Source organism: Leptonychotes weddellii, chromosome 9, assembly GCF_054177405.1.
Source record: "Leptonychotes weddellii isolate Sample4059 chromosome 9, ASM5417740v2, whole genome shotgun sequence".
NCBI lineage: Eukaryota > Metazoa > Chordata > Mammalia > Carnivora > Phocidae > Leptonychotes > Leptonychotes weddellii.
The window spans coordinates 24,966,903-24,993,159 of NC_138377.1; the positions used below are offsets into that span (position 1 = coordinate 24,966,903).

Sequence of the window (26,257 nt, forward strand, 5' to 3'; positions counted from 1 at the left end):
GGGTTGGGTGGGGAGGGGGAGCTGTTAGGTAGGCAGGGTGAGGCCATGTTAAGGGAGGCCCGTGTGAGATAGCTTGTCTGTGTCCTGGCCTGGGGCAGACTCTAGCACTGGGGCTTAGTTAGGCACAGACTCCAGAGAGCCCTGCCCTAGACCTGCTGGGGAGCCCGGCCTTTCTAAAGGGGAGGGAGGGGTTGGAGCAGCCTGGGGGGTGTGTGTGTGTGAGTCCCTTAGGGCACAGAGAAGGTTATCAGGAGACCAAGGGCTCCCCACGAGGCCCTTTCCAGAGGTTCAACCACTTACGGACCTTAGTGATACTTGCTTTATCTCTTCTAGAGAAAGCCAAAACCTGCCAGCTTTGACCTTGGTCCCCTGGGACTCCCAAATCCTGCTGGAAGGGATTTTCCTAGGCTGCCTGTGATTGTTGGTGGCCCTTGCCTAGGAGGGAGGCAGCCAGTCCCCTCCATGTGGGCAAAAGCTGAGCCTGGAGGTTTGATCCTTTCCAGGCTCTTCCTGGGACTCTGTTTTCTCTTTCCTCCCCGCCCCATAAAACAGACCTGGCTCTTGTAGCTTCTCGTGGACATCCTGGCTTCCTATGGACTTTCGGAGGGTGCTTGCTGGCAGTGGAGGAGAGGGACAATGAAGGCAGATGCCTGAATGAAGCCCCGAGAGTGCCTCATAAGACAAAGGATTCCCCTCTCACACACATCCCTTTAAAAGCATCTCAGTGTTGACATTATTACCGTCACAGCTCAGGCTGCAGCCAGCTGGAACCCTGGCCAAACCTTCTGAGCCTGACCAGCCTGATGGCTGAGACCTGATCGGCCTGGGCTCTGCATTTCAGAGCTGAAGCTGAGTCCAGAGAAGTGCTAATCTGGGTACTTTCTGGACTGGGAATGGGTAGATCATATGGCCTGCTTTCTCATGCCGCCCCCCCCCCCCCGGGGGAAGTGACACTTGTCAGAGTCAGGTCTTTGTCCCTGTTGCTGGTGTCTCCTTCCTTACCAGTTTGCAAACTCCTTATGAACAGGACTTATGTGTCCAGTGGTTTGGAGACATGGGGCCCTTTAGCCTGGTATGAGCTCCCAGTTAAAGGGGGAGGGGGGTGCAGCATTGCAGATGACTGCACTGTGTCCAGAGGGAAGGTGTATCTAAGGCCTGGACAACTCTAGCCAGCCCAAGATGACAGTTCCAGGCCACTTGCCTAGTCTGGTTGTAGCCACAGACCCAAGAGTATCTGGGAGAGAACTTTCCAGGGTATGAGTGTAGGCTAGAGGGCCAGCTGGGCCATGCTGGGCTCCTCTAAGGAGGGCCCCTCATCACTGCCCCTGGCATCCTAGCCAAACACCGTGGTGTCTCGAGGCCCAGCCCAGCCATGTCAGGGCATGAAGTAAACAGATCCACAGGCTCATGTTCCTGGCTATGGTCTAAGCAAGGGTGGGAAGCCATGGGGGAAGAAAAATTGGACAGGGCAACAGAGGGGCTGGCACTTTTCCAGTTGGCCGGCATGTGGTGTGGGGCAGCAGGTGATAGTCAAGGGGCAAGGAGCTTGTGGGCCAGCAATTCGAAAAGGATTCACGTTCAGCTTCGTTGGAGGTGGCCTGGGGCTACTACTGATGGGATGAGGTGGGGTGGGGTTGGGAGGTGGGACCTTTTCACTTCATCTCAGGATCGTGGGGACGTCTGATGTGCATCGGGGAAAGAGACTGGGAGCCAGGGCGGGGCAGGAGCGCGCGGTGAACACGCTGGCCATGAGTGGTGTGTCTGCCCGGGCACGGCTCTGACTCACCTTGGGCGCAGTCTTGAATGAGCATCCCATGAGGCAGGTACAAGCCAAGTGCCAAGGTGCAACGGTCCGCAAACTCTGCTCCATGGAGCTTGCTGTCTGCTGAGGACAAAGAAATAGGCATCCGGAATTTCATGCGCTGAGCGTGGCGGGGGGCGGGGGATGGTGGTTGGGAGGTGTTACGGGCGCGTAGGGAAGCTCCCATCTCGGCCCTGGGGTGAGGGAGGACTTCCCAGAGGAAACAGTGTCTCAGACCTGGAGGACAGGTAGGACTTGGCCACATGAAAGGGTTGGGAAGGTGTCATAGGCAGCGGTGCCGCCTCACCAAGGACCTGGACGCAAAGCGGGAACACCGCTGAATGAGGGCTCAGGCACGGCAGGTTGAGAGAGGTGGCAGGAGTCTGCAGGACTTGTGGGCAGGACAGGGAGTTTAGACTTTGTCCTGACATAGCCTCTCTGGTGCCCAGGGAATTGGCTGGTCTAGAGATTTGTTAGATGCCATAAATAGGCGTGTTCTGTCTTGGTTGGGGATGCATGAGCTCTGACTCTCCGACTCCTAGCGCTGAGTTTGTGGGGCTGGGAGTGGCCCAGGTTGTGAGAGCAGGAGCTCTTTAGCAAGAAGGGTCTTTAGCTGAGTCCCTGAAGCTGCTAGGACCAAGTGAAGCACCTCCTTCCTGGCCTCGTAACCTTGACTCACAACGGTCTTGTCTCTCAGATGGCCGCACTCAGTGTCTTGAGCTTGTGGGTGGCCCTGGTTTCCTGGTGGTCATGGCCTGGCCCCACTACGCTGTGGTGAGGGCTCATTGGACTCTCCAGCCGGTGTTGGGCATGTGGCGGGGCTGTTGAGGGCACTTGGGGAGCTGCATGTGTTCTAGTTTGCCCTCCCTGGAAGGCATGGTGTCACCATCAGCATAGAGCGCCCAAAGACCTTTCCGGCACCTTCCCTCATGTGTCTGCAAAACACATATGCGGGTTCAGCACTGTTTTCTTTTCTTGCACGTTGCTTTCTTCTGTAGAGACAAAGTGTTTTCCACCACAGATCCTCCTGAAAGCCTCATAGGTCCCTGGTCACTGATAACAGACTTTTGCCTTGTCTTCAGCCCAGGGGCATCTCTGGGTCTGGTCAGGGATTGGTTACTGCAGTGAGGTGCCTGGAGGAAGAGAGAGTGAATAGAGCTGGGACAGACAATCAAACAGACTGATAAGTGGGTTGCACTGTCTGGGGCCCCTTGGTGACTGTGGGTTTCCTTTTGCAGTGTTCCTGCATCCGCTGTTAGAGACCCTGCAGCTGGTGCCGTGGGTGAGCTGCCTGCAGAAGTTCCTCATTACACCCTCTTCCCTGTACCCTCAGGGAGTTGGCCCACAGGTCAGTAGCCTTCGGAAAAGATGGCTTCCTTCCTCTTCCTCACTGGGAGGAAGGCCAGGCTGACTTCCACCTGAGGAACAGAGAAGTGGGGCTGGGGCACAAGAAATGAGAGGAAGTGGCTTACTCCTGCCCAGAGTTGCAGGCTGTGAGGTACAAGTAGGGTATGAGAGCTGGAAGCCCCACCAGCAGCAACTACATCTGAGGCAGGAGTGAGCTTGCAGGGGCTGGAGAGTCCAGGCCCAGAGGGCTGGGCTGAAGTGGCCCGTGCAGTCTCAGACCTCCTTGTGGGTGGCCCTTCTGTGGTGAAGCCCCATTTCTTGCCTCCCTTCCTGTAGGACTGAGGACCTCAGCTGTATGGGAGGAGAAATGGAGGTTTACCTGCCGATGGTTTGGGCAGGGGTGAGGGGCCTGTCAGTGAGGAGGGATATTTGTGTCCAGAAATCCTTGCTCTGAGATGGTGGGGACTATGTTGTAGAAGGGGGGGATGCAGAGAGGGACCTGGTGTCCTTGTGGCATGTCATAGGGACAAGGAAGAAGAGCTTGGCCTTGGAGGCAGACAGACCTAGGTTCAGGTCCTGGCCCTGCAACATAATTACTGCGTGACCATTGCCAAGTCACTTAGCCCCTCTGAGCCTCATCTAGCTCATCTGTAAAATGGAGGTTAAAATAGCAGTGCTTCATGCTTGGGCTTCATGCTGCCTTAGAATGCTGTTGTGGAAACTAAACCTATGCAAAGCACTTGGGACAGGCCTGGCGCAGGTGCCTTGTTCTGCTGCTGCGGCTGCAGCCACCCCCGCCGCTCCTTGGAGCCCTGCTGCCTTGGTGTGGCTCCTCCCCTCCTACCTTTAGGGTTCCCAGGCATCTTTCACTCTTCTCATCCCCCCAGATCGTGACCTTTCTTCTCTGAGGGTCCCAGGTCTGGGTGTCTGTGCTCCTGACACTCTTAGCCTTCCAGTGGGGGTGACAAGGAAGGCCTCTGCAGAAGCTTCTGGGGTGATTCAACCTCCCCAGAATCTGCCCCTTTGGTTTCTTATAAGCAAGTTCCCAGCCCAGCTTTGGAAACCTACTGTGGGATCCTGAGTGCTGGTCCTTCCTGACATGCAGGGCGGAGGATGGGAGGCCGACCAGCCTGACCAAACAGCTGCTGGTGAGCCAGCAGTGGGGCCCAGGGCCCCAGGGCCGCAGCAGCCCTGTCCCGGAGCTCCGTTCACAGACTCCGCCTCCATCTCACTCAACCCAACCTGCAGACCCCCCCTTCCCCCCGCCCCGAGCGGCCATCCCCCGTGCCTGTGTGCCCTCCACCAGGTGCACACTCACGTGCACACAGCCTCATCCGCCACGTGGCCCTCCCCTTCATCCAGTCCCCGAGCGAGACAGGGCTGTAACTGTGGAAGGGGGGCAGCCTGTGCCTGTCAGCGCAGGGGAGGCACAAGGGCACGTGAGCACCTGAGGGGCACCCGGGCCCCCTCGAGGCACATGCACGGGCCAGCTCCCCTCCTGGGCACCCTCCCCCTCCCCTCAGGCACATTCTTCCTTCCTCTGTCTTGCTTTTGCAGATGCACACGTCTAGTTTGCTCACGCTGATTGGAGAGGCAGAGCCCGATGCCTGCAGCGGGGACAGTTGCAGCCTGCAGCTTCACCGTGGCGCCCAGGGTTATTTTCATGGGGGGAGGGTGGCTTTGGGGTCTCTGCTCTGAAACGGGTTGCCTGTCAGGGAATGAGAGTTTAAAAGCAAGCGAAAGGGGTTTGTTCTAAAGGTGGTTTCTCTGGCCCTCTGCACTCCCTACTTGTCCAAATTGTCCCCCTGCTGCCAGGGCCAGGGTAACCTGGATGTCCACCTAGTCTCTTCCTCCCTCCCCCGATGTCCATAAGTGAAGACGAAGGGGGTGCTGCTAGTGCGAAGCACGGTCTGCTTATTGCAGGGCCCGGAGCTGAGGAAGGAAATGGAGGAGGAAGTCCCTCCCCTTCTGGGTGCTGGTGAAAGTGAAAGGCAGGTGGAGGGGGGGGCTGGAGTGAGTCACTGCAGCTCCGGGAGGGGAAGGGAGGGGAAGGGAGGGGAAGGGCTGGGAAGCTGCGGAAGCCTGTGAACGGGTGATAGGGGGCCTCAACGGGTGATAGGGGGCCTCGCAGCACTGAGAGCCGGCCCTTACCGCCCAGCCCCAGCCCCAGCCCACCCTGGCTGGGCTGGTTTCCCAGGAACTCCTGGGACTACTAACTAGGTCCTGGAGCTTCTAGGGTCTGAGGCCTGAGGTTGGTCTGGACCTGCAGATTTATTCCTCAGGGCTTCCTGAGCTCCCCTCCCCTCCTTCCTTCTCCCTCCTGACCTGACTGGCCCAGGACCAGAATCTTAACAGCGTTGGGAAGAGGTGGGCTGCGTAGCTCCCACAATCACAACTTCCCAGGGAGGGAGAAAAAAAACCCTCTGAAGAAAGACAAAGTCTTTGAAAATACATGTAGGTAATAAAAATACATGTAAGTTATAAAATCCTGGTCTTGATTTTCACTGTCCTGTAGCAGGATAAATAGAGCAAACTGTTTTTTTGTTTTTTTTTTAATCAAGTTAGAAAATAAACAAAGACACTGAACGCTTTAAGTCATACCATGTCACAGAAAAACATTTCAGACCTAAGTTCTAGCAATCTGCATCTCCTCAATATCGTAGTTGTGCTAGTCCTTTGCTCAGGACACCAGGAGCTCTTTGGCAGTGGAGGAGGGTAGGTGAGGATTGCTGACCAGGTACCCGGGTGGATCCTGCCTCCAGCCAGCCGGGGCTGCAAAACAGGTTCTGTGCTGGTTTGGGGAAGACTCTGGCAGCCACAGTCCCACCCAGCAGCTCCTCCCCGGGGTGGGGCTAGAACTGCACATACCCTTCTAGGGCCTCACCTACATGCCTCCGCGCAGAGGACGTGAGCCTAGCCCTGGGTCCTGGACTCTGCAAGGACCTGGTGGGCTTCCCACCCTGGAGCCCCATAGTTAGGAATGACCCCTGTTGTCTCCACTTCCTGCATCTGAGATATGCTTGGAGTGTCAGAGGAGGCACGGTCTGGATAAAACTCCTTCTGGGTCTGGTGGGGAAGCTACTTCATGGACAGACTGTGCTCAGCCCATGGGCAGCCAGACCTAGCCTAAGAGAAGGCCTTTGTTGCCCCTTGAACCATCGTGGCTGGATCTCAGCCCCACTTGTTCCCTGGCAGGTGCCTTCGTGCAGTGTACAAATTACGCACCCAAATGCTGCAGGGTGAGGTGGTGGGACAGGAGAGTCACAAAGTGCTGTCTTCTTTTTGTTCCCAGAGGCCCTGGCTCCTGCCTCACCAGGGCTGCTCTGTGAACGTGGGCCCCTCCCGCACACTTGCGCTGATGTCTGGGGCTGGGATGCTGTGGCTGACACTGTCGTTTTCTCTCTGCAGGCTCCAGGGCCCTGTGGAACATCATGAACTGGGCAGAGTAGCCGAGCCCAAGAACCTCTCCACGACAAGCAAGGAAGAGCCGACAGTTCTTTCTGCCTGTGCCTGACCTCACCTCCTTCCTGCTCTGCCCCCACTGGCTCCTGGACAAGAGCTGGGCTTCCAGCAGGACCTTCCCACAGGGGATGGGCAACTGGTGAAGTCGGGCTCACTGCCAGGGCCCAGTTGGCCACACCATGAACCTCCAGGCCCAGCCCAAGGCTCAGAACAGGCGGAAGCGTTGCCTCTTTGGGGACCAGGAACCAGCTCCCAAGGAGCAGCCCCCACCCCTGCAGGCCCCACCGCAGCCCCCAGCCCCTCCACAGTCCACCAGAGTGAAGGAGGAGCCTTACTTTGGGCACGAGGGTCCGGCAGGGGCCGCCCCGGTCTCCCAGCCTGTGGAGCTGCCCCCTCCCAACAGCCTGGCCCTGCTGAACTCCGTGGTGTACGGTTCCGAGCGGACCACGGCAGCCATGTTGTCCCAGCAGGTGGGCTCCGTCAAGTGGCCCAACTCGGCGGCGGCTCCCGGGCGGGGCCCCGAGCGCGGAGGCGGTGGGGGTGTGAGCGACAGCGGCTGGCAGCAGCAGCCGGGCCAGCCTCCACCGCACACGACGTGGAGCCGCCACAGCCTGCCCCTCTACAGTGGACCCAAGGGGAGCCCGCATCCCGGCGTGGGGGTCTCGACCTACTACAACCACCCCGAGGCGCTGAAGCGGGAGAAAGGAGGGGGGCCGCAGCTGGACCGCTACGGAACTGCGGTGCGGCCGGTGATGCCGCAGAAGGTGCCGCTGGACGTCGGGCGGCCCCAGACGCCCCTGAACTCTTTCCATGTGGCCAAGAAGCCCCCAAACCAGACACTGCCCCTGCAACCCTTCCAGCTGGCGTTTGGCCACCAGGTGAACCGGCAGGTCTTCCGGCAGGGCCCACCGCCCCCCAACCCGGTTGCGGCTTTCCCACCGCAGAAGCCGCCGCCGCCGCCGCAGCCCGCCCTCCCCCAGATGCCGCTCTTTGAGAACTTCTATCCCATGCAGCAGCCCCCCTCTCAGCAGCCCCAGGACTTCGGCCTGCAGCCGGCCGGGCCGCTGGGGCAGTCCCACCTGGCTCACCACAGCATGGCGCCATACGCCTTCCCCCCCAACCCTGACATGAACCCAGAACTGCGCAAGGCCCTCCTGCAGGAGTCGGCCCCACAGCCTGTGCTACCTCAGTCCCAGATCGCCTTCCCCCGCCGCTCCCGCCGGCTCTCCAAGGAGGGTGTCCTGCCTTCTGCCCCCCTCGATGTGGCTGGCACCCAGCCCGGACAGGAGCCCACCAGCAACCTGTTCCTGCATCACTGGCCCCCACAGCAGCCGCCGCCCGGCCCCCTGGGGCAGCCCCATCCTGAAGCTCTGGGATTCCCGCTGGAGCTGAGGGAGCCGCAGTTGCTGTCTGACGGGGAGAGGCTGGCACCCAACGGTCGGGAGCGGGAGGCTCCCACGATGGGCAGCGAGGAGAGCGCGAGGGCCGTGGGCACAGGGGACTGTGGGCAGGTGCTACGGGGTGGGGTGATCCAGAGCACTCGACGGAGGCGCCGGGTGTCCCAGGAGGCCAATTTGCTGACCCTGGCCCAGAAGGCAGTGGAGCTGGCCTCACTGCAGAACGCAAAGGTGAGAGTGGCAGGGGATGGAGGTCTGGCCTGGCAGAGGGCCGCGTGAGCCTTGCCTGGGGCCAGGGGAGAGCAAGGGATTGCAAGGCCACAGGGCAGTTTTCTCACTTCGTTGAAGGAAACAGAAAGAACCCATAGGCTTCCGGGAGTTCTGAACTCCCTGCGTGCAAAGAATCTCCGCACAGGTACATCCGTACCTGAAGGAGAGGGGAAGTTTCTGCACACGGGCTTGCAGGCGGGAAGGTGCAGCGCACCATCGTGGGTTGGCTTCTTCCATTTGGCACATGGAGGATTGGGAGTAGGGGCAGGTGAAACCATTGCCAGATCCGGGATACTAAGACAAGGTGGCAGTGGTTAGGCAGGTGCTTATACTTGTCAAAATGCTTCAAACTAATTAAAAAGAGGTGCATTTTGTTGTATGTAAATTTTGCTGCAATCAAGTTGATTTAAAAGAAATGACAATAACAGTGGGGAAGAAGAATGAACAGAATCTGAGCATCTCTCTTGTAGTTTCTTCTACTTGATCACAAATAATTTATCATCAAACCCTGTGACAGGGATGCTGCTGCCATTATCCCGTTTTATTGCTAAAGAAGCTGAGGCCCCGGGAGTATTTCCCAAAGTCACATAAAAGTCGAGTATCTGGCTCCAAAGCCAGTGTTCGCACCTTCCTTCCCTAGGGGTTTCAGCCCTCCCCCCATGCCTATGGGCCAGGCTGATATGTCAGAGGCTGTAGAATTTGACTTCCCTCCAGCCAGCTGCCAGTGGGGAAAAGGTACAAAGACCACCATTACCTGGTAACGGGTTCCTTGCTTATTTTCTTTTGCAGAGGTATGTTTTGAATTCAGATACTATTTCATGTGCCATGCCCCGTGCAGGCCAAACAAAACATATCTGTAAGCCACTTGTGGCCTGAGGTGGCCATCTGGGGACCCCTGTGCCAGGCCAGGATCGGAGGCCCTGGCAGAAGGGAGGTTATGGAGAGTATCTGGGAGTGTAGTGAGAGAAAAGGTATTCAGGGAAAGACCATTGGGAACCATCATGGGTGTCTGAGTTCCTGAATCAAATGTGACTAGGGGTCTTGGACTTAACAGGACTTACCTTCTAAACCTTACCTCTGTTCCCCCTCCCTCTCCTCCAGGATGCCAATGGCTCCGAGGAGAAGCGGAAAAGTGTGTTGGCTTCAACTACCAAGTGTGGGGTGGAGTTTTCTGAGCCTTCCTTAGCTGCCAAGCGAGCACGAGAGGACAGCGGGATGGTACCCCTCATCATCCCAGTGTCTGTGCCTGTGCGGACTGTGGACCCAACTGAGGCGGCCCAAGTTGGAGGTGTTGACGAGGACGGGAAGGGTCCTGAACAGAACCCCACTGAACACAAGCCATCTGTCATCGTCACCCGCAGGCGGTCCACACGTATCCCTGGGACTGATGCCCCAGCCCAGGTATGAGAGGCTCCCCATGCAAACACCTGTAGTACCTGTGTGCTCCTGGGGGCCTAGTACCCTATGGGAAAAGGGAGAACATGGCAATATAGGAGGGATTCAAGCAACCCATGGAGATACTATTTATATTTTCCAAACCAAACTTATGGATAAATGCACTTATGGGAGACAGTGAGACAGTTTTATACTTGAAGTTGAGACTGCCTAGGAGAATTTAGGATGTATGAATCTCTTTCATTTCAGGTCAGCAAATTTTGGCTTCTAATTTGGGTCAGGTTTTGTGCTAGGCACTGGGAGGCAGAGATGTTTACTTGTTCTGTCAGTACAGATATATATATGTTAAAATCTCTCACTAAGATTGAGGTTTTATCTATTTCATCTTTTAGTTCTGTCAGTATTCGTTTTATACATTTTGATGCTGTGTTATTAGCTGCATACTCATTTAGAAGTAGATTAGAGACTTCATCATTATGAAGTGTTTCTATTTATCTTTAGTAATCTTTTTGCCTCTTAAAGTCTATTTTGTGGGGTGGCACCTGGGTGGCTCAGTTGGTTAAGCGACTGCCTTCGGCTCAGGTCATGATCCTCGAGTCCCGGGATCGAGTCCCGCATGGGGCTCCCTGCTCGGCGGGGAGTCTGCCTCTCCCTCTGACCCTCCCCCCTCTCATGCTCTCTCTCTATCTCATTCTCTCTCAAATAAATAAATAAAATCTTTTAAAAAAAAAAAAGTCTATTTTGTGAACATCTGGCTTTCTTTTGGTTACTGTTGCCGGGTTCGGGGGTGGGGGGGAATAGATGAGATGTGTATCTTTTCCATCTTTTTACTTTTAGCCCTTCTGTATCCTTATGCTTAAGGTGTATCTTTCAAGTGGCCTATAATTGGAGTTTGTTATTATCTGTTCCGACAACCTTTGTCTTTTAGAGCATTGATATAGTTTACTTTTAACGTAATTACTGAAATAGTTGGGTTTAAATCGGCCTTCTTACCGTTTGCCTTCTATTTATCCCATGTTGCCTTTTCTGTTCCTTTCTCCCACCCTCTCACCCCCTTTGGATTGATTGGGTTTGTTATTCCATTTTCCCTCTTTATTAATTTATTAGTTATATACTTGTTTATTATTCTTATTGATTTACTTAATTATTACTCTTTTATTTCTTTCTCTATGACTCTTTTAGTAATTATCCAGGCAGCCTTTCTTTCCTGGATTAATGTGAGAGAACTAAGCCCCACAAAAAGGAATTTGAATAACTACCTTCTCAAGGCACTGGAGGATGGTACAAAGCTAGTACCATTCTAGATGCCTAGGCGAGAAGCTAAGTCATTACATACAGTGAATGCCTTGTGACATTTGGGCTCAATTCTGTGGTTGAAAAGAGCTACTAGAGAGTAAAACACACATTCTTGGCTTATTGAAATCTAATATAAATTAGTATTTTACCTCTTCCAGAACAATGCAAAGTTCTTACAACACTTTTAACTCCATTTTTCACCAGTCTCTTAACTTGTAGAATTATTAACACGTGTTTTCATTCTCTAAACATTTTAACATCACCAAGATGTTATAACATCATTGTTTTTATTAAGCTTTTAATTTTAATTCCAATATAGTTAACATACAGTGTTATTTTAGTTTCGGCTGTACAACCTTGTGATTCAACAATTCTATACATTCCTCATTGTTTTGTTCAGTTGTTGTTCATTTTAGATTTACTGAAAGACTTAGCGTATTTGTTGCTTTTCATTTCTTCTCGTATCTCCAAGCTTCTAGCTCAGATGATTTATGTGCTGCTTGAAAAACATCCTTTAGTATTTCCTTTAGTGTGAGTCTATTAATGATGAAATTTATTAGTCTTTGATTGTCTGAAAATTTTTATTTTTTTAAGATTGATTTATTAGAGGGGCGCCTGGGTGGCTCAGTTGGTTAAGCGACTGCCTTCAGCTCAGGTCATGATCCCAGGGTCCTGGGATCGAGTCCCGCGTCGGGCTCCCTGCTCTGCGGGGAGCCTGCTTCTCCCTCTCCCACTCCCCCTGCTTGTGTTCCCTCTCTCGCTGTGTCTCTCTCTGTCAAATAAATAAATAAAATCTTTAAAGAAAAAAAAAAAAAGATTGATTTATTAGAGAGAGAGCAAGAGAGGAGGAGGATAACTTTGCTGGGTGGAGAATTCTGTTTTGGTAGTTATTTTCTCTTGGCACTTAAAGAATATCACTCTGTTGGGCGCCTGGGTGGCTCAGTTGGTTAAGCGACTGCCTTCGGCTCGGGTTATGATCCTGGAGTCCCGGGATCGAATCCCATATCGGGCTCCCTGCTCAGCGGGGGGTCTGCTTCTCCCTCTGACTCTCTTCCCTCTCGTGCTCTCTGTCTCTCATTCTCTCTCTCAAATAAATAAATAAAATCTTAAAAAAAAAAAAAAAAGAATATCACTCTATTGTCTTCAGACTTCCATTGTAGTTACAGTGTTGGGAAATCATCATAAGCCATATTGTTGTTTTTTTGAATATAAGGTGTCTTTTTATCTTACTGCTTTTAAGTGCTTTTTTTTTTGTCATTGGTTTTTAGCAGTTTTGCTGTTACACCTAAATATTGGTTTGCTTTGTATTTATCCTGTTTAGAGTTTGTAGTCCTTAAATATTTCTTCTGCCCCATTTTCTCTCTTCTCTCCTTCTGGGACTCCACTTACACACCTGTTAGAGTCTTTCCCCATATCCCCTATTTTGTCTGTCATGCACTTTTCTGTATTTCCACTTTTCTCTTATTCTGGCCTTTCAGTTCACCCATTCTCTCTTTAGCTATATCTAATATGTTGTTAAGCCCACTCATCGAGTTCTTATTTTTAGTTATTTTTTTCGGTTACTGAATTTCTATTTGGTTCATTTTTAGAGTTCCTAGTTCTTCGATGAAATTTTCAACCTTTCATTTTATTGCATAATTTAGGCGTAGTATTCTTCAAGTTTATGTCTGATAACTCCATTAGTGGGATCCTCAGGAGTCTCTTTCTGTTATGTTACTTCTTGTTTCTAAGTCACATTTTGTTCTCTTGTATATCTTGTATACCCCGGTTACTTTTAATTGCGTGAAAAATTGTTGAGGTAATTAAAGACTCTGGATGATATTCTTTTTTTTTTTTTTTAAAGATTTTATTTATTATTTGACAGAGAGAATGAGAGAGAGAGAGCACATGAGAGGGGGGAGGGTCAGAGGGAGAAGCAGACTCCCCGTTGAGCAGGGAGCCCGTTTCGGGACTCGATCCCGGGACTCCGGGATCATGACCTGAGCCGAAGGCAGTCGCTCAACCAACTGAGCCACCCAGGCGCCCCTCTGGATGATATTCTTGTCTTCCAGAGAGGATTTATCTTTGCATCTGACTGGTAGCAAAGGGCATTAGCAATCCTGAATTATTTTAATTTAATCAGCCGTTGAGATGAGATGATTTTAAGTTGAGCATTATTCTATGTGAGGACTAGTCTATTTCTGATTTACCTTTATTCTGAGGATTTAGCCCTTTGGAGCCCCAGTCCAAAGCCTGGGGGTTTATCAGGCTCTCCTTCCTTGGCAAGGCCTAAAGCCCAATTTTTATTCTGCTAGCTCCTGGATTTGTTAAAAACTCTGTTTAGTTTCACAGCTTCCCAGTTACCTCTTCTAGTAATGCACCCACCTCTAGGGAAAACACAGCTCCAAATGCCGCACTCAACCTCTTTCACTTTCCTTTTTTTTCCTGTATCTTGGCTCTTCAAGTCTTTGCCAACTGATTTGCTCTCTGCTACTTTCAGAAATGTGGTTTTTATATAGAGTTTGGATTTTTTAGTTGTTCTCAGTTGGAGAGGTGGCCTGTGAGCCTGTCCTCTGTAATAGAAAGGGGAGCTTTAAGATTATCCTGAACAGCTCAGTGTCTACTCTCTGGGGTCTTATTCCCTGGTTGTGATAGAGATTGGAGCCTAGAGGCCTCAGCTTGTCCTGAGGATGGCCAGAAGGAGCCTGAGCAACTACACAGCTCTGCATGCCCATTTCATAGATGAGGAAGTAGGTCCAGAAAAGGCAAGAGACGTACCTAAGTTCGTACAGCCAAGTAATGACAGAGCTAGCCCTGGAATTCGGACCTCTTGAATCCCCACCCGTGGGTACTTTCACTTCACCAGGCTTTAGGAGGAGGTCTATTTATTTATTTTTGGTTATTTGTTTACTTATTTCTTTATCTTTCTTTGTATTATAGATATTTTCAATCTTGCACAAAAGTATAGAGAATGGTAAAATGAACCTCGATATTTAGCCATCCCCTGGCTTTAACGGTTTTCAAAATATAGACATTCTTTTGTTATTTGTATCTCCACTTCTTCCTGCCACTGGATATTTTCTTTTTTTGAAACAAATGCCAAACACCATATCATTGCATTCGTACATACTTAGGTTTGTATCTGAAGTACACAATACATAAGCTTTCTCCCTTCCTTCCTCCCTCCCTCCCTTGCTTCCTTCTTCCTCCCTTCTTCCCTCCCTTCTTTCCATATATAACCTCAGTATTATTATCATACCTACAAAATCAATACAAAAAATATTGTCAAATATTCAAAATAGTTTCATTCCATTTCCCTTATTACAAAATTACAAATCATTACAGCTAGCTGAGTTCATGTTGGATTTCTTGTCTGGCAAGTTTGGACGCCTTCGACTCCATTGTGTTTTTTTCTGTGCAATCATCTTGTTCCCCTAGGGGAGGAAGAATGAAAAATTTCATTTCTTCCTAGTCTGTAGAAAAGAAAAGAGGGCACAAATGGGTAAAGGACATGGCCAGGACCTCATGGAGAGTCAAGGCCCTCTGCTGAAAGAGGTTGTGGGAGCTGGACCCTGGGAGGGGAAGAAAGCCTGCTGTTCCCAGGCCGCCTCAGTCAGTGTGGCCAGCCTCACCTGTTAGCCCGCTCTACACCCAGGGAGATGATGTGGATGTTGCTCTTCCCCGTAGGGTTCCGTTCTCTCTTGAGAGGACAGGGATGGGGCAGAGAGAGGCCTCTATTCCCTTATAGCCCTATCTACCCTCTATCATGGGCCTGATACTATGAGGACAAGTTCTGTGAGGACAGGACCGTCCTGTTCATTCTGTGGTCCCTGCTCAGGTCGTGGCATACAGTTGGCGCATCCATCTAATACAGAGCTTGAGAGCAGCCGGTATTTATTGAGCAATTACTACATACCAGGTACTGTTCTCAGTGATTTCCATGTATTAATTCATTTCGTCCTCAGAGCTAACCCATTTGCGAGGTGCTTATTATTCCCATGTTAAAAATGATGATGCACAGAGAAGTTAAGAAATTTTAGGTGGTAAGGAAAGGAGGTAGATCCCATACCAGGCAATCCAGCTGCAGAACCTGGACCCGTAACTACTATGGTTTCCTGTCCAATAGCGTACTTCACCTCAGGGGTTGGGAACTAGGGCCTGTGGGCCAAATCCAGACCTAAGAATGGATTTTACATTTTATTTTATTTATTTATTTATTTGGATTTTACATTTAAAAGGATTATTTGAAAAGGTTGGGGAGGAGGGGAAGAAGAAGAAGAAGGGAGACGGGCGTGCAGCCCTCAAAGCCTAAATTCACTCTCTGGCCCTTTACCGAAACAGTTTGCCTACCCCCAGCCTAGAGGAGACAGTGAAAGGAATTTTGGACCTGTTCTCTGTCTCAGGTTTGCCTTGGCGGGTGTAGTGGGCAGACTAAGTTCCAAAGGGGAGACTGACAAGCAGTGGTCAAGTCTTCGGTTTTCCCAGCACATAGGAGGCTGAGCCATCTTGGTTCTATTCCTTCTCCAGGCTGAGGACATGAATGTCAAGTTGGAAGGGGAAGCTTCAGCGCGGAAACCAAAGCAGCGGCCACGGCCTGAGCCCCTGATCATCCCCACCAAGGCGGGCACTTTCATTGCCCCTCCCGTCTACTCCAACATCACCCCATACCAGAGCCACCTGCGCTCTCCTGTCCGCCTAGCCGACCACCCCTCAGAGCGGAGCTTTGAGCTGCCGCCCTACACCCCTCCCCCCATCCTTAGCCCTGTGCGGGAAGGCTCCGGCCTCTATTTCAATGCCATCATGTCAACCAGCAGCATCCCAGCACCCCCTCCCATCACGCCAAAGAGTGCCCATCGCACCCTGCTCCGGTCTAGTGAGTGACCCGCCCTCAGGGGCCACGGGGGCAGGGGATGTGGGGAGGGAGGGTGGTGGGTAGGGATGAGACTCCACTTACAGGGCTGCTGGAGATGGGGCTAAAGCACTGTGGGCAAAGGGGCTCCACTCTCTTCTCTGAGAGAGAAAAGGAGATTTTCCTGGTTCAAGAACAGGCAGGGGTGCAGGGGTGGGGGGGTATGAGCCCAACTGCTTGGGTTCAAATCCCAGTTCTACCATTTACTGTTATTTGTGCAAGTCATTTAAACCCTCTCAGCTTCAGTTTCTTCAGTATTTAATTGACGATATTAGTAGTATTGGGTTGATGATGAGATTGCCAATTTCAACTGTTTTGGGATCCACAAATAGCAGTTTCCTAGGGTTCAGCCTAATGGCCACCTCACAGGGTTGTGGTGAGGTTCAGGTGCATTAACAAACAAACGTAAAGCACTTAACGTCATGCCTGGAGCGTCATGTTTGCTCTTATTCTGTGGTAGATCCTGTCTCCTGGGTCTCTTAAACAGTTGTTTTGGCCAAGAGCAGACATTTTGGCAGGCCTGGCTAGTGAAGTGTTGAAAAATGTTTCCCACTCCACAAAAGGATCCATTTCCTCTGAAAAAATGGGATAATCCTATCTCTTAGGTAGTGGAGGATTAAGTGGGAGGTAGAAGGGTGAGGCTGCGCCATCACCAGATTAACCTCTGACCCTGACTCCCTTGGCGTAGCTCTCTGGTGCCCCCTGGTGTCTGTGGGTGAGAAATGGCTCACCCTGGGCTGGCTGACCTGCCCTCCCACGTACCCTCAAAGCTTGGAGCTTCTCTCCCTGCCTGGGTTGTGCAGGAAGAAGTCACTGTAGAGACCGACTGGCAGCAAAGAGAGGCCTCCCGTCCATCTATGAGTATTTATCGAGTACTTGGGTGTAAAGCGTTGAACTGGGCTGGTGAATGCCCCAACAGTGCATGGGACAGCATGGTCTGTTCTAAAGAGAGTACAGGGTCATTAGGGAGTTGACATGGGAACCTGGGAGAAAGAAAAGCAGAGGTTATGAGCAGAGTGGGATCAGTAGCCAGCGAGTGAAGCAGACCCTAAGCTCCAAAGCCTGCAGAGGCTCCTAGCCTGGGGTGGTAAGAAAGCATTCAAGAGAGGGTGGGGCTAGAGCTGAGCTTAAACTAGGAAGGGGGTGGGGAGGGCCCACTAGGCTAAGGAAAACGAGTGGTACAAAGGCCTGGAGGTGGGATGTGCAGGAAGAGTGATGAGCCGTGAGTAAGCAGTCTGCTAGGATCTGGGGTTCAGGCAAGGGGGTAGGGGGAGGTATAGATGGAAGGGGGACTGCATGAGCCAGCTGAACTGAGGAGTTCAGGTTTTATCTCAGGCTGCAGAGGGGAGTCAGCCAAGGTTTTGGTTTTGGAGCAAGGGAGTGTCTGGATCACATGGGGCACTAAGATTAGCTCAGGAGAAACTGAGGCTGAGAATCCAGCGTGGAAGTGAGACGATAAGTGTGAAATGGGGATCTCCTTCACCACCTTGCTAGCGTGCCAGAAGTTTCAGCCTCTTGACTAGAGCAGGTACAGTTTAATGTTGGTGTTAATTCTGTAGTGTGGGAGCTCCCGGGGCAGGGACCCAGCTTTGGGTAGGAGTAGTAGTAATAATAATAGCTGATATTTATTGAGGGTGAGGCTCTGTGTGTGATTTCATTCAGTCCTCCCATTAACCCTAGGAGGTGGGTAGTAATAGCCCCTTTCAGCAGGTGTGGAAACAGAAGCACCCACATGTTTGGCAGAGTCTCAGTTAGTCGTCACAGTTGCAGGCTGAGGAGCCAGGATTCAGGGGGCCTGATTTCCAAGTGTGAGTCTCTGTGAGTCACTGCTGTGGGTCTTTGCAAACAGAGCAGCCACGTAGGGTGGGGGTGGGGGAGCTTGCTGAAGGGAGGACGGTGCCGTTCACCAACGTGCCTTTTGTCCCACAGATAGTGCTGAAGTCACCCCACCTGTCCTTTCTGTGATGGGGGAGGCCACCCCAGTGAGCATCGAGCCGTAAGTGCAGCCCTTCCTCTGGCCCACGGCATGAGGGTGGCCAAGTGGGGTCCAGTGCGTGCGGGTCCCGTGAGGAAGAGGAGGATCGAGTGGGGCCCACAGAGGGCTGAGCGGGCCTCTGAGATTCTGCAGTGGGCTCTGGGCTTTACTGTCCCCACCCTGCTTCTGTGTGGAAGTCACAGGGAAAGGAAAGGACGAGCGCAGTTTAAATTTGCCTCTGAGGAGAATTAGGAGGGTAGAGTCCAAGAGACTCCTTCCTTCTGTGTCTGGAAACCTGGAGCTTCTCCCCTTTCCAGCCTCTGGGCCTTGTCTTTCTGGCCGGACCAGGTGCCCTTTGCCAGGCTTCCTCATGGAAGGCAAATTCCCTTACACCCAGTTGGGGCCTTGCTGTGCTCAGCCTCTGCCAGCTACCCCTTGCATCTTCTCCCGGGGGGAAGGATTCCCTATCGCCGCGGGCTGAGGCCTCACTCCCTGCCCTTTCCACCCCTGCAGACGGATCAACGTGGGCTCCCGGTTCCAGGCGGAAATCCCCTCGATGAGGGACCGCGCTCTGGCAGCTGCGGACCCCCACAAGGCCGACTTGGTGTGGCAGCCGTGGGAGGACCTTGAGAGCAGCCGGGAGAAGCAGAGGCAAGGTGAGAGGGGACCAGGGCCAGGAGGTGAAGGCGGGCTGTCGGGCAGGTGGGTGGGCTAGGCCCGGAAAATGATTTCTTCTCCTCCCTTCCCACACGTGCTCCAGTGGAAGACCTGTTGACAGCTGCCTGCTCCAGTATCTTCCCTGGAGCTGGTACCAACCAGGAGCTGGCCCTGCACTGTCTGCATGAGTCCAGGGGAGACATCCTGGTGAGACAGCAGCCCTGGTGGAGGGAGGGACCCTCAGGGAGGCTGGCCTGGATCCGGGTCTTCTGCGCAGGAGCCAGGACTGCTGACATGCTGATCTGAGGCAGGCAGGAGGGTCTGACCAAGCTGGGGGTTGTAGGGGCTCCACCCACGGCCATCTTACTTCCAAAATCCAGACTTTGCTGCACAGGGTCCTCCCGTCTACCCCAGTCTCTGATTCTGGGTTAGTGAGTCCCCACCCTTAGAAAGGCTGTCACTGAGGGCTTTCTCTACCTGTGGCTGTCTGTCCTGGGGGCCGCATGTTCCCTCTTAAGAGGCCCACGGCCTGGTTCCAGAGCAGCCCCACCCCCCATGACCTCATCATCCTGCCAGACCTCTTGTCCCTCAGCAGTTAAGCGGGGGCAAAAATAAAGGCTCACCCTACTACTCAGAGGGCTGAAGAAGCCTTCTGGGAGTTTTGCCTGGCACCTAGGATGCTCAGCCTACCACTGAGACCCCTGCAGAGCCCTGACCCTTTTCCTCACTTCCCCTTCAGGAAACGCTGAATAAGCTGCTACTGAAGAAGCCCCTGCGGCCCCATAACCACCCACTGGCAACGTATCACTACACAGGTGGGCCTGAGACCTGGAGCCTCAAGGGGTCTCCAGCATCAGTGGGGCCCAGCTTCGTGCTGAGTCACAGCCCTGGGTGCGGGGGAGGAGGTGGGAGGTGGACAAGCCAAGAGCCAGAGTGAAGGAACTGACACCAAAGCTGGGATAGTTCTCAAGGGGCCTCCTGTGCCCTGGAGGGGAAGGGAGAGAGGTGTGGGCAGGTGGGAGGCCATGCAGGCAGAAAAGTCCATGGCTGGGTGCAAGGGACAGGAATCTAGGGAGTGCCATCCAAACTAGCATCAGGTGCCTGGAACTTAGACAGCCCCTGGAGTGCCCTGTCCCCTGCTGGGCGCTGTGCTCTAGAAGGGACACTGACCGAACGGCCTAGTCACAGCAGCCACTGTCCTCGATCCCTGTTGAGCGGTGCGTCTTGTGTGTGCCCGGCAGAGCATCGAGGGTTCCCCAGGATTACCTCATTTAGTCTGCACCACAGCGGGCGCGGTGGCTTCTTGGACGAGCTCCCAGGTGGAGAGCGAGGGGAGTGAGGCTCAGAGGCAGATTAAGTGGCACAAGCAGGATGTGGATCCAGCTCAGGGTGCCTGCAGAGACCACCCATGGATGCCCTCACACTTCTGTGCCAGCCAGGATCGCCCCCGCAGGGTGCCCAGCTCCACCTCACGACCTTGGCTCCTCTCTGCCCCACAGGCTCTGACCAGTGGAGGATGGCGGAGAGGAAGCTCTTCAACAAGGGCATTGCCATCTACAAGAAGGATTTCTTCCTGGTGCAGAAGCTGGTGAGCTGGGGCAAGTGAAGGCCAGGAACTGGCTCCATGATTTGGGGCCTCCTCTGCCGCTGGTGGGCCTGCAGTCCCTTACCAGGCCCTCTGAGAAAGCGGTTAGGTTAAGGCCACTCGGTATCCTCAGAGACAAACAAAACAAGGGGGAAAGATTGGGCCTTTCCTCCCCTTGGTTCCGAGCCTTCTTCCCTCAGGTTAGGGTAGTGTGCCCATATTCTGGGATCTCAGAGGGAGGCCCGAGTGGGCAGACCCAGCGAGGTCAGACTTCAGAGAGTGACCTGCCTCGGGGTGGCGGGGGGGGGCGGTGCAGGAAGAGAAGGAGGGCTGCAGACAGATGTGAGCCATTCCCCAAGGGGCTGGAGTACTTCAAAAGCCACAATCAGCATGTGGAGGAGAGATCACCCTAAGAATGAGGGGAACTGAGAGCCAGCAAGGAAGAGACTGTGTAACTGACCTGGGGGGCCGCTGCCCTCTTCCTGCCAGACCCAGAGCTTCCTTCCAGTAACTCAGCTGACCAAGTAGAGGAGGCCAAGCCTAGTTTTCCTAGATTGGATTTATCTCGTCCTCTCCCTGTGTTCTTCTGGGAGAAGAAGAGTGCTTTGCTAATCCAAGGACTTGCATCTTTCCAGCAGCCCTGCCTCACAAAATCTGAGCCTTGTGGACCACTGAGGAAAGAGGGTTTCCAAGAATGTGTTCTCTCCTCCTGGAACTGTAGATTGTGCCAGGACAGCTCTGGGGACTGGGCAAAGTGCTGATGAACTCTCCTACAAGGGCCCTGTTGTGAGGACAGTCATTTGCTGGGGTTTAGCAACATTGCATTCCCAGATTGGGCAACATTTCTGCGAAGTACATGCCCGTGAAATGCACTGCGGGGCGACTAACGCCTTAATGAAAAGAGCAGACCATTAGTCATACAGATGATCAAAGAGAATTGATAGCAAAAGCGTAAACAGGATCTAATTAATACATTTGTGACTTGGCCATTCCTGTGAGATTGGAGCACATCTGTTTCCTCCTCGGGCACTGAAGACTGTCACTGACCCCTTGGGCTCTGTGGATAGGACTTCCCAGCTCCCTCTGCAGCCCCACAGTTGGCTGAGCTGCCTGGGAGCCTGGGGCAGAAAGGGCAGAGTCGGAGCAAACAGCCTCTGTGTGTGGGAAAAGCTCCAGAAACTAAACCCAGGAGCCAGATGCATTTGTGACCTGGGAGTGCTAGGATTTCAGAGGCCAGGAGGCCCATTGGAGGCTCATCTACACGTGAAGAGACTCGCCTAAAGTCACACAGCCATTTAGTGGCAGAGTTAGGAGTAAGACTTGGGCCTTCTGCTTCCTTTTCAGGTTTTCCAGAACTTTCTTGTTAGTGTCCCTTCAGTCCCTCTCTGACCCATAGGACGGTTTAACATTTCTCTAAGCCTCACTTGCCAGTTGCAGCACCCTGGGGAGGAATGACACTGTTGCCCGGCTTCATGAAGGCAGTTTGTGTTGCCAGGTCTGCGCTGGCTCTGAACATGGATGGTGTCCACACTTTTTCACCCTGAACTTTTTATTTTGGAAAAATTTCAGACTTACAGCAAAATTGAAAAAATAGTGCAATGAACACCCATGTACCCCTCATATACATTTACCAATTGTTACCGTTTGCCATACTTGCTTTCCCTCTCTCTCTTTCTCCTGTTTATATATAAATTTATATACACCCTACTTCCTCTCCCTCTGTTTTAACTAATCATTAGAAGTTAGTTACAGACATCATGACACTTGACCCAAATATCACTTAAAAACAAGGATATTCTCTTGCAAAACCACAATACCGTCATCATACCCAAGAAATTTAAACTGATACACTAATATTCTCTAATACGCAGTCCCTATTCAGATCTCCCCCAATGGCCTCTTGTTGCTTTTAGCTTTTTAGCTTTTTTAGTTTTTTTTTTCTTTTCTTTTTTAATAGTGCTGAAGCATTGGTCAGTGGTTTGTTCAGAGTAGGCACTGGAGAAATGGTTATATTTCCTGGGTTTCTCGGGTTCAGCATTTGTTGCGGTTGGGGGCGGGGGGAACATATGCGTGGACAGGAAAGGCTGGAGTATCCCCAGGCAGGTGAGCTAAACCAGGAACTCTGACCTCAGTTTTGGCTTCAAACCAGATCCAGACCAAGACCGTGGCCCAGTGCGTGGAGTTCTACTACACCTACAAGAAGCAGGTGAAAATTGGCCGCAATGGGACGCTAACCTTCGGGGATGTGGATACAAGCGACGAGAAGTCGGCCCAGGAAGAGGTTGAAGTGGATATTAAGGTGACTCCCTTCCCAGCTTTGGCTGCTTAGAGCCTTGGCTGTGTCTGGGGCCAGGGGCTGAGTTGGGAGCCTGAGGCCAAGCTCTCTGGAAGTCCCTGGAGGGTAGAGAGAGGAAGGCAGTGTCCCTGACAGCCTCAAGGAGCTGATGTCCTGGGCACTGGACCTGGACCTTTTAGGTTCCCCTCTCTATCTGCCAGTGTCATGATAATAACAGGTTGTGTTGATGCAGAACCCCGCATCATTTTTTGCACCAGTGCTGACTTACTGTCCCCTCGCAGCAGATCTCTAACACTGTTGCCCAAACTGGAGTCATTCTTATACAGCCATGAATATGTTCTCTCTGCATCCCGACCACACGTCACTGTTAACCGATTTTGTCATGTTCACATACCACCTGTGCTCCTACTTCATATTTTTCTTTAAATCAACTCATTTGTTACTCAGTAGAGAAACATTGTATCACAATCATAAATAGATAACTAGTATTGTTTGCCATAGAAGGTACTAGTGAAAATAAGTAGATAATGAAAACCAAACAATGTTATTAAATTCTAGGTAGATACTCTTACCTGCCAAGGCTCTGAGTCTTGGCCCTGATCTCTGTTTAATTAAATCTGGAGAAGTATAGAAGACACATTAAGATCCAACTCGAAACTTTGTCCTTGACACAATCAGGATTGAAAGAAAATTGAAAAGTGAATATTACTTAATTCTCTGTCCATGTATCCACCTAACATCATCTTGGTGATGTGCTAAGCAGGGAGTGGTTTGGTCCCCAGTGTGCAGATGGGAAGTGGGTGCAGGTCCCGAAAGCATGAGGAAGATGGTTTAGAATTGCAGCTAAGGCTGCTGCCTGGCCCCACCAGACAGCCTTGCTGAAGGCTGTGTTTCTTGGACTGGCATGCTCCCTCCCTGCCCCTAACTCAGTCTCAAGTGCTCCGTCTCTTCCTGAGGGCTTCCAGGGCTTCCAGGGCTCCAGACTCCGTCGTCTTTCCCAGGCAGACTAGCGGGGGGAGGATACAGAGCCGCAGCACGGGAGGCCACGCTGGGCCGGGCCAGGCCAGGCAAGCAGGGTGAGCAGGGGCTAGTGGCCCCGGGCTGGGTCACAAGCAGGGCAGTGCGGCTGTGTAACTGAGCTCCAGGCTCACTGCCCTCGTTCTTGTCCCCTGTAGACTTCCCAGAAGTTCCCTAGGGTGCCTCCTCCCAGAAGAGAGTCTCCAAGTGAAGAGAGACGGGAGCCCAAGAGGGAAGTAAAGGAGACCAGGAAGGAGGGGGAGGAGGAGGTGCCAGAGATCCAGGAGAAGGGAGAGCAGGAGGAGGGGAGAGAGCGAAGCCGGAGGGCGGCGGCTGTCAAGGCCACACAGACACTACAGGCCAATGAGTCGGTAAGTGTGACCTCCGCTGGGGGAGCCCAGGGCCAGGAGGGGGGCTGGAGCTGGGCCTGGGGGGTGGGAGGGAAGGCAGAACAGGAACATGGAACCCTGGGTGGTAGGCACTGTCATTATGCCCGTTTTACAGATGAGGAAATTGAGGCCCCTAGGTAAGACAGCTAGTAGGCAGCCTGACTCCAAAGTCTGCTATTAATTTTTATACTATATTGCTTCTGGATCTGAGACTCAAGAAGAAGGCTTTGTGAAGACCTAAAAGGCATGTGGGACGTTGGGGAAGCATTTATGAGTTGTAGGTCAGGCAGGCTCCCCCTAAGAGAGCTGTGTCCCCACCAAGAACGCCTGGCAAGAACGAGCTGAGACCATGAGAACAGCAATGGCCCCTCACACATGTTCTCCGCACAGTGCCTTCTTGCCCATTATCTCTCGTTGATTCCTCACGGTAACCGCATAAAGTATGAACACCTACCTGGAAGATAGAGGACACTGGGTTCAGAGATGCTGAGTGACTTGCCTGAGGTCCCGCCCGCGGTCCTTGTAGTGAGGTCCTCTGTCCACCATATCGCAGACCAAGAAGCCAGACATACCGGCCAGAGGTGTTCCTTGTCAGGGAGAGGTCCCCCAAAAGAGAGTAGGGATGGGAAGGGCCTATTAGGGAACTACCATGAGAGCCTTTAAAAAAATTTTTGTGTTGTACACTTACGCTTGCAGGAAGACACCCCCCAACCCCGCCCCAGACTGTAGACAACAGCTGTTTCCTCTCTTCTGAGACTTGGCGGTGCTCCTCCAGGAGCTGTGCTCTGTGTACAAGCTCCAAGTTCTGCTGACTTCTGTGAATACTTCCCTATGAGGGTCAACCATGCACATACTTCCGACTTCTGATGGCCATCTGAGGCTCCCCTAACCCGAGGCCCATGATTCCTATATCCTGAGCAGCACCCCTCCAGTTCTGTGCCAGGGTCCTCTACTCTCGGTCGTTTGCTGGTCTACTTGGCATTTCCGCTGGTGGCTCATGTTGTCTGTCCCGTTCACTAGATTTCGAGCTCTCTGAGAGCAGGGGTCCCTGTCTGTCACCTCTGTATCCCCAGCATCTGGCACAGTCACATGGACTTGAATCTCATTTATGGAATTAAGGCATGAATGAATGGGCTAAATGACTGAAAACATGCAAACATCATTAATTGAGACACCAAGGCCCCCCCGTCAGATAGATGCATGGAGAAGTCCTAGCTGCCATAGGCTGTCCCACAGAATGACTGTACCAACAGCTTGGCAAAGATAGAGTTGGCCAAAGACCGGAATGAGCTGCCAGAAAGCAGTGAGTCCCTTGTCACTGAAAGGATTCCAGTGGATTCTAGGGGACCATTTGGCAGGAGTGATTCAGGAACCTCTCTTTCCCAGATCTCTCACCTCTCCTTGTCTGATCCTCTCCAGGCCAATGACATCCTCATCCTCCGAAGCCATGAATCAAATGCCCCTGGGCCTGCTGGTGGCCATGCCTCAGAGAAGCCAAGGGAGGGGGCAGGGAAGTCACGGAGGGCACTACCTTTTTCGGAGAAGAAGAAAAAACCAGAGACATTTAACAAGACCCAAAATCAGGAGAACACTTTCCCTTGTAAAAAATGTGGCAGGTAAGATGGTGGCCCTTCCTCCACTGGGACCTAGCAGGGTGGCCACGGCTGGGGGGCAGGGGAGAGGGAAGAGGCAGTGGGAACTTTGCCCTTGTCTTCTGATTGGCAATGAGGGTTTCTAGGGCAGTGATGTCACCTGGCTCCGAGAAGACGGATGATGGCGCTGAATCAGGAACCCCTCCGTTTGTTCCCTAGGAGGAGGGTGGGGGTGGGCCGAGTGGCCGGAGCCGGCAGGCGGGCTCAGTACGGACCCAGGCGGGGCGCACACTGCACACACGCACGCACGCCCTAGCCTGGTGGTCCCAGGGGCGTGGGGACGGCCCTCTGACTTGAGCCCCTCCTGCCCCGGCTACAGGGTGTTTTACAAGGTGAAGAGCCGCAGCGCCCACATGAAGAGCCACGCGGAGCAGGAGAAGAAGGCAGCCGCTCTGAGGCAGAAGGAGAAGGAGGCGGCGGCCGCCGCGGCCACCGCAGCCGCCGCCTCTCCGCACCAGCCGGCCCTGCGCGAGGAGAGCGGCGCGGGGGAGAGGGGCTGACGGCCCGGGGTGGGGGGAGCTCGGCCGCGGGGCCCCGGGGCCGCCCCTCTCCCCGGACCCCCGGCCCTCCCCGCACCAGCCTGCCCGAGCTCCGGCAAGCACCCCGGGACCTCCGGAGGGAGAGAGGAGAGATCACGTGGACTTTTCTCTGCAAAACGAGACAATAAAATAAACGGCTCTTTTATTCATCAAAGGCCCGGCAGCAGCCTTCAGGGCTGCAGGATCCAGTTCTCTTGCATTCGGTGTCGGAAGTCGCCCTTACGCTTTCCTGGAACCGCCGAGGTCCCTGCCGGCTAGGGCTGCCCCCTCGGGAGGGCCTCCAGCGCCACC

General features: G+C 53.0%; 1 protein-coding gene across 5 annotated transcripts in view; it reads left to right on the forward strand.

Moving 5' to 3' along the window:
* Nucleotides 1-26,251, forward strand: part of MIDEAS (mitotic deacetylase associated SANT domain protein) — a 59,257-nt gene extending 33,006 nt beyond the window's left edge. For 2 of the 5 annotated variants that reach the window (XM_081830258.1, XM_081830257.1), the window contains exons 2-14: nt 3,040-3,149; nt 6,557-8,238; nt 9,379-9,678; nt 15,475-15,820; nt 17,786-17,852; nt 18,345-18,487; nt 18,592-18,695; nt 19,228-19,303; nt 19,988-20,076; nt 22,223-22,372; nt 23,545-23,757; nt 25,195-25,391; nt 25,747-26,251. In XM_081830258.1, the coding sequence (XP_081686384.1) occupies nt 6,790-8,238; nt 9,379-9,678; nt 15,475-15,820; nt 17,786-17,852; nt 18,345-18,487; nt 18,592-18,695; nt 19,228-19,303; nt 19,988-20,076; nt 22,223-22,372; nt 23,545-23,757; nt 25,195-25,391; nt 25,747-25,927 (3,315 nt within the window). In that variant the 5' untranslated portion in view covers nt 3,040-3,149; nt 6,557-6,789 and the 3' untranslated portion in view covers nt 25,928-26,251. The remainder of the gene's footprint in view (nt 1-3,039; nt 3,150-6,556; nt 8,239-9,378; nt 9,679-15,474; nt 15,821-17,785; nt 17,853-18,344; nt 18,488-18,591; nt 18,696-19,227; nt 19,304-19,987; nt 20,077-22,222; nt 22,373-23,544; nt 23,758-25,194; nt 25,392-25,746) is intronic. The other 3 variants (XM_081830259.1, XM_081830256.1, XM_081830260.1) reach the window with 2 other exon arrangements.
* The last annotated feature ends 6 nt before the right edge of the window (nt 26,252-26,257 follow it).